At 30.8% G+C, this 13387-nt stretch overlaps 1 protein-coding gene across 1 annotated transcript; it reads left to right on the top strand.

Annotated features, from left to right (window-relative positions):
* Window positions 1–1893: 1893 nt before the first annotated feature.
* On the top strand, window positions 1894–5863 carry LOC137808203 (thioredoxin-like protein AAED1, chloroplastic). The gene is made up of 7 exons (XM_068609189.2): window positions 1894–2330; window positions 2793–2839; window positions 2927–3041; window positions 5061–5105; window positions 5188–5247; window positions 5364–5459; window positions 5545–5863. Exons 1-7 carry the CDS (start codon window positions 2064–2066, stop codon window positions 5662–5664), a joined length of 750 nt encoding a protein of 249 aa, XP_068465290.1. The 5' UTR covers window positions 1894–2063; the 3' UTR covers window positions 5665–5863.
* Window positions 5864–13387: the final 7524 nt, after the last annotated feature.

Here is a 13387-nt window from a genome sequence, read left to right as displayed (position 1 = left end):
TTTTAGTATCAAAACTTGATATAATTCGTGATTGTGATATATGTAGCTTCTTCATGTTTTAGCAATTATAAATGATTATAATGAATAGCAAATCGGTATATGCCTAGACATATTTCGAAAGGTATATATAACACATAATTATTTTTTCCTTACATTTAACTCCTTTTTTTTATCAGCAATAAAAAATAAATAAATGGGAACCACTTCAAGGGTGGTCTAACCCTTATACATAAAAAGCTAGCGCCTTACTAACCTCCAACCAAGGAACACCTTCCATCTTAAATAAGGAACAACCAAACCAACTCAATAAATCATTAAAAAACCAGTCTCATAGAATCCACCCCAGTTGGGTACGTAAAGGAATTACAATAGGACTTTGCAAAAATCCAAGACCAAACATTTACCTGAACCAGTGCAAATACCTCGAGTGCATCTACCATGTCCCTGTCGAAGGTCACCGAGTTCCTATGTCTCCAAATTCCACTCACAACACCAACCCAAATCGCCCCCCAAATGTCATTAACCACATCAGAAGCTGAACACAACCTAAATTGTTGGAAGTTTATCAAAGGGTCCTTGTGGATAAGAACGACACTCCAAGCCACTCAAAACAAAGACACCACACCCGCCAGGTAAACTCGCAGACGGAAGACAAATGATTTGACGACTTTTCCACCTTCCCACACAAACCACACACCAGATTCTCTACCACCACCCATCGCCTTTCCAAATTTACCCTAGTAGCAATCTTATTCTCCATCACCCTCCAAGCAGTGAACAAAGCGGAAGACATACATTTAACTCTACTTGACATTATAGACAAGAACATAATAAAAACAATTCAAAAATTAAAACTAGTCAAAATTTTGATTACGAAGTATTAATAATATTTCAAAAAAATTTAGGGGCCTAAAAATAATAAATTCAAATATTAATAAAAGGTTTACTTGCTATTTGTACCATTCTTATAGTTTGATATAAACATTTCATGACTCTTAGAATCTATTCTCATAAATATAATAAATTCATAATTAATTCTTTTGGACTGTTTTCTTTTAATAACATTTTATTAATTTTAGAATAAGTATTCTTTTCTGTCAGAAATTTATATTTATGAATCAAATCAGATATATTATATTTTCTTCACACATATTAGATTTTTCTAAATACATTAAATTTTCTTTTCCGATACAGTTCTTTCAAATATAAGTGAAATAATAAATAAATTAATAATGTTTAAATAATTGGTTTTAATTCACTTAGATTGTTAAATGATGTTAAACTACAAATACAAAACCAGCTTCCGGAAGAAAAAAAATCTATTAGATTGTGAAGACTTACTAATCTTATTTAAATAATAATAATAATAATAATAATAATGTTTTGTTTGGATTTAAAGATAGATTTGAGTGAGTGAATTTGAGAAGATGAGTGAAAATGAGTCAAAAGTAAGGTTATTTGAATTAAGGAAAAATAAAAAAAATAAAAATTTAAAAAAATTAATAAATAATGTGACAAGTATGATTAATAAAATATTTTTTTTAGATAAATAAAATTGTAAGATTACAAATATATCTTTATAATTAAAATTAAATTAAAATAAAATATGATTAAATTATTTTTATGTATAAACAAAATAAAATTTATATACAGACAATACATATTTTGTACAAATAAAACTCTTAAATAATATTTTATTATTCACAACTATTATTCATTAACTTTCATAAACTTTATTTTTATTTCTTATCATCTTTTTCTTAATCCAAACAATATTCCTCACAAATCTTCTCAAATCCACCTCTTCAAATTTACAAATCCAAACAAATCATAAAAAAATTTTTAAAAAAAAACTACATTGGACAAATCAAGAATTTACAGCGTCAAAAACTTATTGAAAGAAACAAAGAAAATGTCTCCCGCCACGGAAATTCTGTGGCTCTGTCCTTTAAGATTGAATCTCATTCACAGTGTACCATCTTCTTCCATACTTTCCATCATTATATCTTAGTTAGGCTTCATCTTCATTTCAAATTGAAGAAGAAGAAGAATTCAACAACGCCATGGCAACCTTTCAATTTCTTCGACCTTCTCTCCCTTCATCACTCTCACACCCAATTTTTCACACTTTCCCGTCCACCCCCTGTAACTATTTCCCCAAATTCATAGCCTCAAAGGGTATCAGTGTCACTCCCAGACATTGTACCATTTCTCCCAGGGCTTTTAATTCCCAGTATAGTCCCCAAATCGCCGACAGTCTAAATGATGTCAGCATTTTCACCGCAGCGGGCGAGCCAGTAAGGTTCAATGATCTCTGGGATCAGAACCAGGTCAGTATACCTTATAATTTTTTTCTTTTTCTAGATGTATATAAGATGTTAATCAGTATTTTGAATGTCCATTACTCATTTTTTATTCCAATTTTTGGAATTAAGAATCTATGAGATGATCCTACAAAATATCGTAATATCTTGCCCTAAATTACTTTTGAAATCAACACATAATACTGATATAGCGTCCATTGTTCAATCTTCTATTAGATTGTCGCACTAAACCGTTCCTCTACAGCAACTACGACAGGGATTGTTTTGTACCGTTATACCGGTGTTATAACCTTGGTTGTGCCTTCAAGTTTTTATAAGAATAAAGATTGAAATACCGCAATAGTTGGGTACAATTTGTAGTTATTATGTCTAAAATGATTTGTATAGAGACTTTTAAAATATGACTTTTATCGTATGCATCCCGTTTTGTATCAGTGCTTCGTGTGTGATTGGTCTTAATTCTTGTAGGGAGTAGCTGTAGTGGCACTATTGAGGCACTTTGGATGCATTTGCTGGTAAATGATCTTCAGCTTTGCTCAGCAATCAAGATTTGTTTGAGTGATAATTCTTCTAATTTATGCCTTGTCTGTTCTTGTTATAAGTTGGGAATTGGCTTTGGCCTTGAAGGAATCCAAAGCAAGATTTGATTCAGCTGGCGTGAAGCTAATTGCCGTGGGTGTTGGTACTCCCGATAAAGCCCGCGTTCTTGCTGAAAGAGTAATTTCTCTATCCACCTCTTTTCATTTCGGTGTTTTCATGTGTCTTACGGATTTAAGAACGAACGAGGGAAAAGTTTCACGTGGAACAGAAATGAAAAATTGAATCAGATATAAGAAAAAATATCCATAGGCACTAAAGTTCTAAGTTAAAAACGATGTCATACTTCCTTATGAGTTCATTTTTACTTCATTCAGGGTAAATGTAGTATAAAAATTTCAACAATATGCTCTAATAGATAATATAAAAATAAAGTCTATCTATCTCTCTGGAAATTTTTCAACATATACTCTAGAAGATAATATAAAAAATAAAATAAGAAACAGGGCATAAATAATCTGAGGTTCTTATTAGTTTAGGCGAGACATTAGATATGGAGAGATATACTCATGAAAATTACTTACAGTGAAGGGTTTACCTATGCTTGCTATAAAATTATACATCTGTTATATTTTGTACTTAGAATATACAAGATCTTTCACTATTTTGTAAACTGTAAGCATTTTAAATTAATTCCTTTTGTAGGTTATTTTTGGGGAAATTATATTCATAAATATTAAATGACGCTCCTAACTCTTTATTAAAATTTGAATCTAGGAATACCTTAAAAACATGAGAGCAATTTTCCTTTAATTAAATCATTCATTTTTTATAAAATATTCTTTAATTTTAATATTTTAATATTTTAAAACTTTAATATTTAATATTTATTTAATTTGTAGTGAGTACACACTTTTAAATAAGAGAAGTGATTGTTCCTTCATTAAAAACATAACAAATGTAAATGTCATTTTTTAAAAATACAATGAGTTAGATGTTTATTCAAAAACTAGAGAGATGGTGAAAGGGAGTGTGTGCCTCATTTTATTAAAAATATAAAGGATTTGTATATATTTTAAAATGAAAGATGTTACTGTCATTTAGCATTACCTCAAATATGTTAGTGCAATTAATTTTAATATTAAAAAATATTATTCTTTTATCACTTTGTGTAAAACAAAAAAAGTACGTTAAAAACAGAGTATGTTGCATTACAATCAAATGGAGAGAATGGGTTTAATATATGTTGTATATCTATGAAGGGAGTCTAGCAACACATTTTCAATATACTCTCTTGATTACAATTTATTAAAAACTAGAGGTTTATTAAATAAGACGAGACCCACAAAACATTGTAATTTTTAATAAATTTCTTTTAAGTGTTGAGTTCAAAGAATGTATTTCTAAAAAGAATGTATTTCTAAAATACCTATTATTAAGTAGTGTGAACACTAAAAGCGTCTTTGATAATTCAGAGACATTGTGGAAACAGGATGGTGAGAGTAGAAATAGGATGGTGAGAGAAGAAATGGATGGGAAAAAAGATAAATTGTGTTACAAGAAAAATGATGGAGGAGAAAAGTGTGAATCCCATAATTTTTTATTTCTCTATAAAATAATAAAGAAATAACTTATAAATGCAAAAGAAATAATCAATTACGAAGAAAATATAATCGATTGTCTATAATTTATTATGCAACATATATGGTACGAGAAAATCATAATCAACTGAGAGATATATGTAATCAATTAGGTACGAACACAACTGATTGTTCACAAGTATTCCTGTAATGATTTTACATTTTTCTATTTTCTTAAAATCAAGCATATATATAATCTATTCCTACTTTATTTCTCACATTTATTTTCTTGCATGAATTTGATTACTGGTTATGTTTTTAAATGCAAATATGCACACCCCACTTTACTAATCTACCTAAAATCTATCCTTTGGGTATATTTTGGCTGAGTGGTTTGTCATTCAGGTTTAAATCCATTTCATGAAGGTTCATCATTTGTGTCCTAAATTAACGCGAGGATAGCAGTATAATGGTCATTTTTATCTTGATAAGCATACTGTATATATGAAATTCGAAGACTTTTAATGTAAAAATTACCTGTTTGTATTAATAGTGGTATGAATATGTTCTTCATATCAGAACTGATATTTTCTCTCTATCTTGATATTTGCACTGACAGTTACCATTTCCAATGGATTGCCTTTATGCAGATCCTGACCGCAAGGTAAGATGTGGTTAGCTACTTCAACATGCACCTACTTGACTTATCTTTTAGTTCAATATTGTCCATTTTCACCTTCTTTCAGGCATATAATGTTTTGAAACTATACTATGGTTTGGGCCGAACTTTCTTCAACCCTGCCAGTGTAAGCTTAGGCCTCTAACTTCTCTATAACTAAAAAACACACACACTATATATGTGTGTGACATTAGCAATTATGCATCCTGATTTACTTTTTTAACCTAAAAATTGATTCCTCAGGCAAAGGTGTTTTCAAGATATGATTCTCTGCAGAAAGCTGCCGAGAACTATACAATTGGAGCCACTCCAAATGATATAAGTGGTGTATTGCAGCAGGTTGATACATTAATCTGGTAGAAAAAGTGATAAAAACAGTTCTACCAGCATTCCCTTTAGTATTGATCCATTTTATTTTTGTCAGGGAGGAATGTTTGTGTTCAGAGGAAAGGAGCTATTATATGCAAGGAAAGACGAAGGGACAGGTGATCATGCCCCGTTAGATGATGTTTTAGAGGTCTGCTGCAAAGCTCCTATTGCCTAATGCTGTATTTTATAAAATTCTAAATTCTCATAACACTAAGAATGTTCAATTTAAGAATATTTGTGTTAGTATATTAGATTTCCTTAAATCATATCGGCAACAACATATTGGAAGATGTGGATTTGATTAAAATATCATATACAAATTGTAAAGTCTAATTTAAGTTTAATTGAAATTTTCTTCTTATTATCTATGCAAATCTTTGTAGCTTCTATTTGTGTCAAATCAAGTTCTTTCAATAATCTCCTTAGTGCATGACAAGTGTATGGAGTTGTTGCAAGGTATACTTACTTACATGTTGAAAGTGTGACAATGGGTTGTTTCTTTGAATTCCATGAAAAAACACATACCTCCAAGATGAAGTTTGAAATCATTAGAAAAATAATAAAATAACCCATAATTAAGAGTACGTTTTAGATAATGAAGTATCCTCTTACCAACTTTCATATGAGTAGAAGTGAGAGTCTCCATGAATCGACTCACTACTCTAACTATATATAAAAACATTGGACCTTGTAGGTGTTAAGTATCAAACTCCCATGATGCTTTTGAATAAAGTAGGATTCTCCTTTTCACCCTCTTCAAACTTTGATAAATGTATCCCATTATCTATAGGTGTGTTCATTGGATTACAATCAAACATTTTAAATTTCTTTGAAACCTCTTTTGCATAGCTTCCTTTAGAAATGAAGATACCTTCATCCAATTGCTTAACCTTTAACCCCAAATAATATGACACGAGTCTTGTGTTTGTCATATGACATTGTCTTCTTGAATTCTTCAAACAAGCTTGGATTACTACTAGTGAATATAAGATCATTCATGTTGAGACAAACAATCAAAATATCTCCATTATCATGAGTTTTGGCATAAATAACATATTCATTAAGACCTCAAAACCATTATCTTGGAGGTACTTGTCAATGTAGTTGTTTCATACTCTTGGTGCTTGCTTTAATCCATATAAAACTCTCTTCAATTTTAGAACCTTATCTTCATGTCCTTCAATTGCAAAGCCCAAAGGTGGCTTAATATAGACTTCTTCTTTTAGATAGTCATTTAAGAATGCAAACTTCACATCAAGTTGATAAATCTTCCACTTCATTTGAGCTGCCAAAGAAATTAACAAATATGGATTGTATCCATGCGGGCGACAGTTGCATAAACTTCATCACAATCTACTCCACGCTTTTGCTTGTAGCCTTTTATACAACAAGTTCTGTTTTGTACTTTCCACCTTTCACTAGCATTTTTCTTAGCCCTGTACACAATTTTACTGCAATTGCTTCATGAATTTTGCGAAGATTTGTTAGTTCCCTAATATATTATTCTTGATTGACTTGATCTCCTCTTTGCCACATTCTTTTCCAATTAGAGCCTTGAAATTCTTGAAAGTAACAAAAACTTCTGATTTTTGTTTGAAAAAGTATACCCATGTTTTTATATTAAAATCATCAATGAAGAGTAAGAAATATTATTCTTGCTGAATGAAGGAGGATTGATTTGATCACACATCCATATGTATGAGTTGAAGTGACTTGGTTGCTCTTAATGCTAGTTTCACAAAACTTCTTCTCACAAGACATAGTTCACACAATTGATTAGGATTGTCAATTAATTGTAGGCATCCCTTTCACCATCCTTTCACCATATCTTTTTCTCCTAAACTTTTAAGGGCTCCAAAGTTTAAGAGTCCAAAATTCATGTGCCAACACTATGCTTTATCTTGCATACTCACTTTCAAACACTTTGCTTCAATAGTTTTTAGATTCAAGATAAACATTCTATTTCTTGACATAAGCACCTTAGAAATCAAATTTTCATTTTGATCTTTAAGCCACAAATATTTGTCTTTCATGAGAATATCATATCCTTTTTCAAGAAGTTGGCCTACACTCAAAATATTTCTTTTTAATTTAGACACATAATAAACATCCTTGATCAACTTATGATTTCCATCTTTGGAAGATATTAGAATTGTACCTTTTTCTTCAATTAAAACTTTCAACGAGTCTTCAAATAACACATTTCCATTCATATTCTCATTAAGCTCCACAAATTTCTCCTTGTATCCACATGTGACTGCTAGCATTATTGTCTAAGTACCATGAGCAATTAGCATCTTATCTTCATGTTTTACTGTTAGTAGCAAAGTTAACTCTTCTTCTTCATTAACAAGATTAACTTTTTCTCCATTTTATTGGGACGACACTTCCAAGAGAAATGACCAAGCTTTTGACAATTATGCCATTTCACTTTCGATTTCTCGTACCTTCTTTTATTTTGAAAATAACCACAATGTCTTCCTCTTGCTCTTCCACGGGCTATCGATGATAAATAATTTCTTTCTTTATTGTTTGAATCATTGTTACCATTTACTTTTCCTTATTGTACATGATCATGTCCTCTTCCTCCTTGCCCATAATCATGTCTTCTTCCTCGTCCACATCCTCGTTGACTCCTAAGTCCTCCATTATTTTTCAAAGAAACTTGAGCTTTGAGGGCTTGCTCTAATGACTCTTCTTCTTTCCTCTTGATTCTTTATACATAAGCTTATAGAGAACCTTCCAATTTTTTAATGATCATAGAGTTAAGATCTTTTGACTCTTCAATCACACACATCACATAATCGAACTTTGCAGTTATGCTACGAAGGATCTTCTCTACCACACGAATATCTTCTATTTTATCTCTATATTTCTTCAATTGATTAACAATTACTTTTACACTTAAGCAAAAATCCAAAATTGATTCAAATTCTTTCAGCTTCAAAGTCACTTAGTGATTGAAGCCTTATCTTCTTCACTTTATCAATGCCTTGGAGTGATTTTTCCAAAATCTCCCAAGCTTCCTTCGACGTAGTAATGCAACCTTCTCCAACATAAGGTCATCCAATCATTAAGGGATAAGAGTAAGAGCTTATTGATTCTTTTTCCTTGTTTTTAATAAAGTCTCCATCTCATCTTGAGATAATCTTTCTTCATTTTTTGGTTTGTAATAACAAACAGACTCTACTACCACTTTATTAGAGGAAGAGGTGAGAAGAAAAGAAAGAACTCAAATTTGCTTACCTTGAAAATGCCAAATACAATGAGATATTTAATGGAGAAATCTAGACTTTTTTTTAAAGAGTTTTTCTAATTAAAACTCCATTATAGAATTTTCTACATAATTTTCTAATTAAAAACTTTATAGATTTTGCTCAAGAAACTCAAAATCTATTCTAAATATTTCTTTATTTTAAATTATAATAAAATATTCTACAAATGTTCTGTTATATATAGTTAGTTCACTATGAATTCAGTTTTAAGTACAAACTTGATTTAGAAATGGTGATTGTAATTTATGTATGCTGTTCATGTTTTAATCATTATGAATGGTTATAATGATGTTGCTAATTGGTATATAGCTAAAGATACACAGGGAAAGGTATGTACCGAGTGTTATCCAGGGAGAGATTAAAAATAACAGTAAGAATAATATGATTGTAACATGTTTTCTCTCTCAATTGTCATTTAGTATTTTTGGTGTCTGTATTATTTTTTTTCCTTTTCTCTGGCTGCAACCTTTCGTTGAATCTGGGAAAGTTCAAACTCTCCTTTCTTGAGGAATGTGTGGGGCTTTTGTCGTGGTGATTCTGGGCCCTACATGATGTACATTTCCTCAAGATGGGCTCATTATTTTTGGGCCAAGTTGTGTTTGTGCGTCCTAGTAATTTCTTGTGGTTGTAAAATCTATTTAAGGAGCAGACATGATCGATGATCGAGTTCCTGTATTTTCACTTTTAGTTGGTGTTAATTGAGAGAACAGTGAGGAAACGTACGTTTGATTTGACTCTTATCAATTATTTTCGTACAAGCCGGTTGAAGATAGCTGCAATGGTTGGTGTAACAAAGAATGGGGTAGTTTCCTTTGTATATTATGTAAGTGATATAGTTTGGAGGAGAATCCTAATCTGTAGACAGTGCATCTGAGGATAAAAGGAGGGCAGAGGATGCACTAACGCGGTCTAACCTGATTGGGTTGGGATGGCCATTCTTTTCGAGACATTTTACATTGTTTAGGTCCAATCTACTGATAAGCCAGAAATGAGTACATGTATTGTGGGGTTCTGAGTACAAAGTAAAAGTACATAAGAAATAAAAGAATGTATCCACTAAACAGTGCCTTCCTGTTGCAGCTCATATATGATAGGCACCTGTGAGTGAGCCCCATCTTGGGCGAAGGCTTTGGCTTTTTCTCTTTTTATACAACCACACAATACAACCATACATTACAACTTACTTTCCCATCACATCATCACAAAAAAAATAAAACATATTCTTCCAACACTGTTTATCTATGTATAGTTATATAACCTCAATGATATTTGTATGACAAGGATTAAGTTCCCCTAAAAGCAATTCAAAAAAAAAAACCTTCCATTTTTAATTTAATAATTTTACAAAAATAATTCATGTTTGATTGTGAAATTAAAAGAACGAAAGATTGAGAATTATACCTTCTAGTAGTGAAAAAGCTACAACACTCAATATTTGTGTCTTGTTCTCCTCTTACCTTGAAGGTACTATTTATTATAGATTATTCTCCTTTGACTTATAATTATACTCTCTCAACCATGACTCAGTTTGCGTAATCTCCATATTTGCTCCTGAATTAATATATAAATGTATTTATTCTTGTTTGATTAGTCGAAGATTTTGATGGGTTTGCGGAGGGATATTACGGCAAGTTTGGATCTAATTCAGTCCTAGGATTATATATTTCCTTAATGATCATGGGAAGAATCTAATTTTCTGAATTAGTCCTACCTCCACCTTCTAGATCGGCTCCACTCCGATGATTCTTTAGTTCACCCAATATTGCTGTTGGTATAGGTCAGATCCTAATTACCTATCAGTATAATATATATATAGGGTTTTTATTCTTGGTGTGAAAAAATGTTGTAGGTGTGTGCAGGCTAGAAGTAATGTAGAGTAGGTAGTGGTGTTGGGTGTGTGAAAACTAGGATAAAAGGGTGGTGGATCCGTGGATGGGTTTATACCGTAAGTTATAGATGATGGAAGGTACAAATTCTTTGGATATTTGAAGTATAACGAGGGTAAAAGGGAAAAGGAAATGTTGAATGTTGCGGTCAGCAAAGTAGTCCTAAAAGAGATTCTCATCAAGAGTACGACATGCAACATTAATGCCGAGAGAAGAAAGAGAAGAAAGAGAGAGGAAATGGACTGGGCGTAGGGTAAAGTTAACTAAGGAGGAGAAATGCACAGAAAAATGGTATTGGGTTCAATGAAAGGGTTACATAAATACATGCCCTCAGAAAGAGAAAGTGCACAAGGACCTTTTCTTCTCATGCATATACTATAGCATCCACAGGGTTCTGTGATGCCAATCAGATTAGTTGCTATCCAATTGCACTTTTTTCTGTTCACCTCTTATGCTCGTTTAGGCAATCTTATTTACTTCCATTTCATTAGATTCCTTCTTCACACGGATCTCCTATTCAAATCAACACAACCCAATTGCTTTCCTTTATCTACAAACCTCAAAAGCCTGTGTTCACATTATTACTCACCACCATTTTACACTTCTAAACCAATACTAGATTCAGGTGTGGTCTTATATTTTGACAAAATTATAATGACACATACTTTTTTTTACCATTTACTATGGGATTGCATGTACTCTATAAGAAAATATTGTGGTTTATGTTTTCTCCCTTCCGGTGATGTTTTTTTTTGGGTGTGTGGTTATATTTTTTGAGTAGTATATATTATCCATGTCTACATTCTAATTGAAATCTAATTTCTCTTTCATATTCGAGTAACAGTTCCAGACATATTGTGTGTTGTGCAAATGTAAAATTGGTGTTGATTAATTCTTTTCTCAAAGAGAGACTACTCATCACTAGTTTAGAGGTGTAAGGTACTATTTTAAGTTCGTCAGTTATCTTATATCCTGTCAGCTTTATTTTTTATAATTTAAGAAAAATTAAAAAAAAATTATATTATATTATTTAGAAGATACTTATATATAATAGTATTTTAATTTAAATTATAAATACTTACAAATTAAGTTTTAATATTAATTTTAATTGAGTAATTTATCTTATATAAAGTAACAGTTCTTTTAATTTATCCAATTAGAAATATTACTTAATCAGTTAAAAAATTTAAAAATATTTACCAAATGAAATATTTTTAATATATATATATATATATGAATATTTAAAATCCAAAAATCAAAAGTAAAACAAAATTATATAAAAATAAACTAGGTTAACCTACTTGCCAACTCGCCTTTATCATGCCAGCTTCTGTTTCTCCCCATTTTTAGCCGATCAACAGTGAGATGGACAAGTATGTTTGTTACTCTTACTCTCTTTTTTTCTTTCCTTTCAAAATCCCAGTGTCTGTAAGTAAAACTTTAAGTTGTGTACAGTACAACATTAGTATTTGTTTCTGATTTTACTTGTATTAATTCTCAAACTTGCTTATAACTATAAACTCAGGATTTTGTAGCTGATCTTAGTCCTTGACAATCAAATTTTTCCAAGCATTTTCTGCTACGTACACAAAACTTTGAATATTCTTTATTTGGCTTTTTCTCCATACAAAATTTCACCCTATCGATTTTTTGAATAAAATATCAAGTCGTTACTCAACATTTGCCTGATGAAGATGGTAATTAGCATATATGGAATGAAGAAATGCTTATTTCTATATACTTCTACATACTAGATAATTGATTTCATCAGAAAGTTAGTTATTGGAACTTGACTAAAGAATTTTTATTAAGAATGTAACCATAAGGAAGTTACGGATGGAGTATATGTCGGTAGAGTTGATCATAGATAAAAGTTTATTAGTAACTTTCTATAAAAAGAAACTTACTTATAAGGGATAGGGTTGTGAAAAGGAACACTTCAACCCAGTGTGGTCTGATCCAGTAATCAAGTTAAAAATATTTAATAGTTATATTTTAAATTGGAGCATAATTTGTAGTATAATTTTGTCTTATGATAGATCCACATGTCAATTAACATCATAAGAATAAGCATATTTTATGGAAGGAGCGATAAATGATTCTGAAATTTTTTTTTTTTTTTTATTGGTGTCATAAGAATAAGTTATTACTGGTTGGTTAGGTTGGTATTCCTTATGTAGTTTGTGAGGGGTTGTTTTTGTGTTTTGAATTGTTGTGAACTTCTCTCCAAGATGTATAAGAGTTTGACCATCTCTAAAATGGTTCATATTTATTTTTATTTTTTTTTATAAAAAAAATATTATTTTTTTCTTAATTAAAAAATAAAAAAGATTATTATTTGTTTATGAGAAAAAAATGATGAGGAAATGTTGGAGTGGCTGTTGGTACAAAGAAGAGATGAGAGACATTAAAATATCTTTATTTATTCTACGAAGCTTTTCATAGTTATGTATGGTGGATCAAGTAAAGAACCAAGATAAGATAAGGCAAGTAAAACAAAAGTAATTTTAAGTACCAAACATTACATGCACGTATACTTCTTATAAAACAACAATATATTAGATAAGATTATGTATAAATATATCTATAAAAGTACAAGTTCAAACCTGTACTCGGAACATAATCGGGCTTTATCCAACAGCTCAAGAAACTCCCCCATCATCTTCATCATTGCCAAAACTGTCAACTTGCAGTTTAAAAGTATGGAGAAAAAGCTTATCATTCCTCATCATATCCA

Source organism: Phaseolus vulgaris, chromosome 3, assembly GCF_051622355.1.
Source record: "Phaseolus vulgaris cultivar YP4 chromosome 3, ASM5162235v1, whole genome shotgun sequence".
In the NCBI taxonomy this organism is placed as follows: domain Eukaryota; kingdom Viridiplantae; phylum Streptophyta; class Magnoliopsida; order Fabales; family Fabaceae; genus Phaseolus; species Phaseolus vulgaris.
The sequence above is the reverse complement of the archived record's forward strand: the minus strand, read 5'-3'. Positions and strand labels throughout refer to the sequence as shown.

Bases quoted from the DNA above. Each gene is read 5' to 3' on its own strand.
- LOC137808203 (XM_068609189.2), top strand. From the start codon at position 2,064: ATGGCAACCTTTCAATTTCTTCGACCTTCTCTCCCTTCATCACTCTCA. The intron at 2,840-2,926 runs GTAAATGATCTT...TCTTGTTATAAG, and splicing joins CACTTTGGATGCATTTGCTG to TTGGGAATTGGCTTTGGCCT. The intron at 3,042-5,060 runs GTAATTTCTCTA...TTGCACTGACAG, and splicing joins CCCGCGTTCTTGCTGAAAGA to TTACCATTTCCAATGGATTG.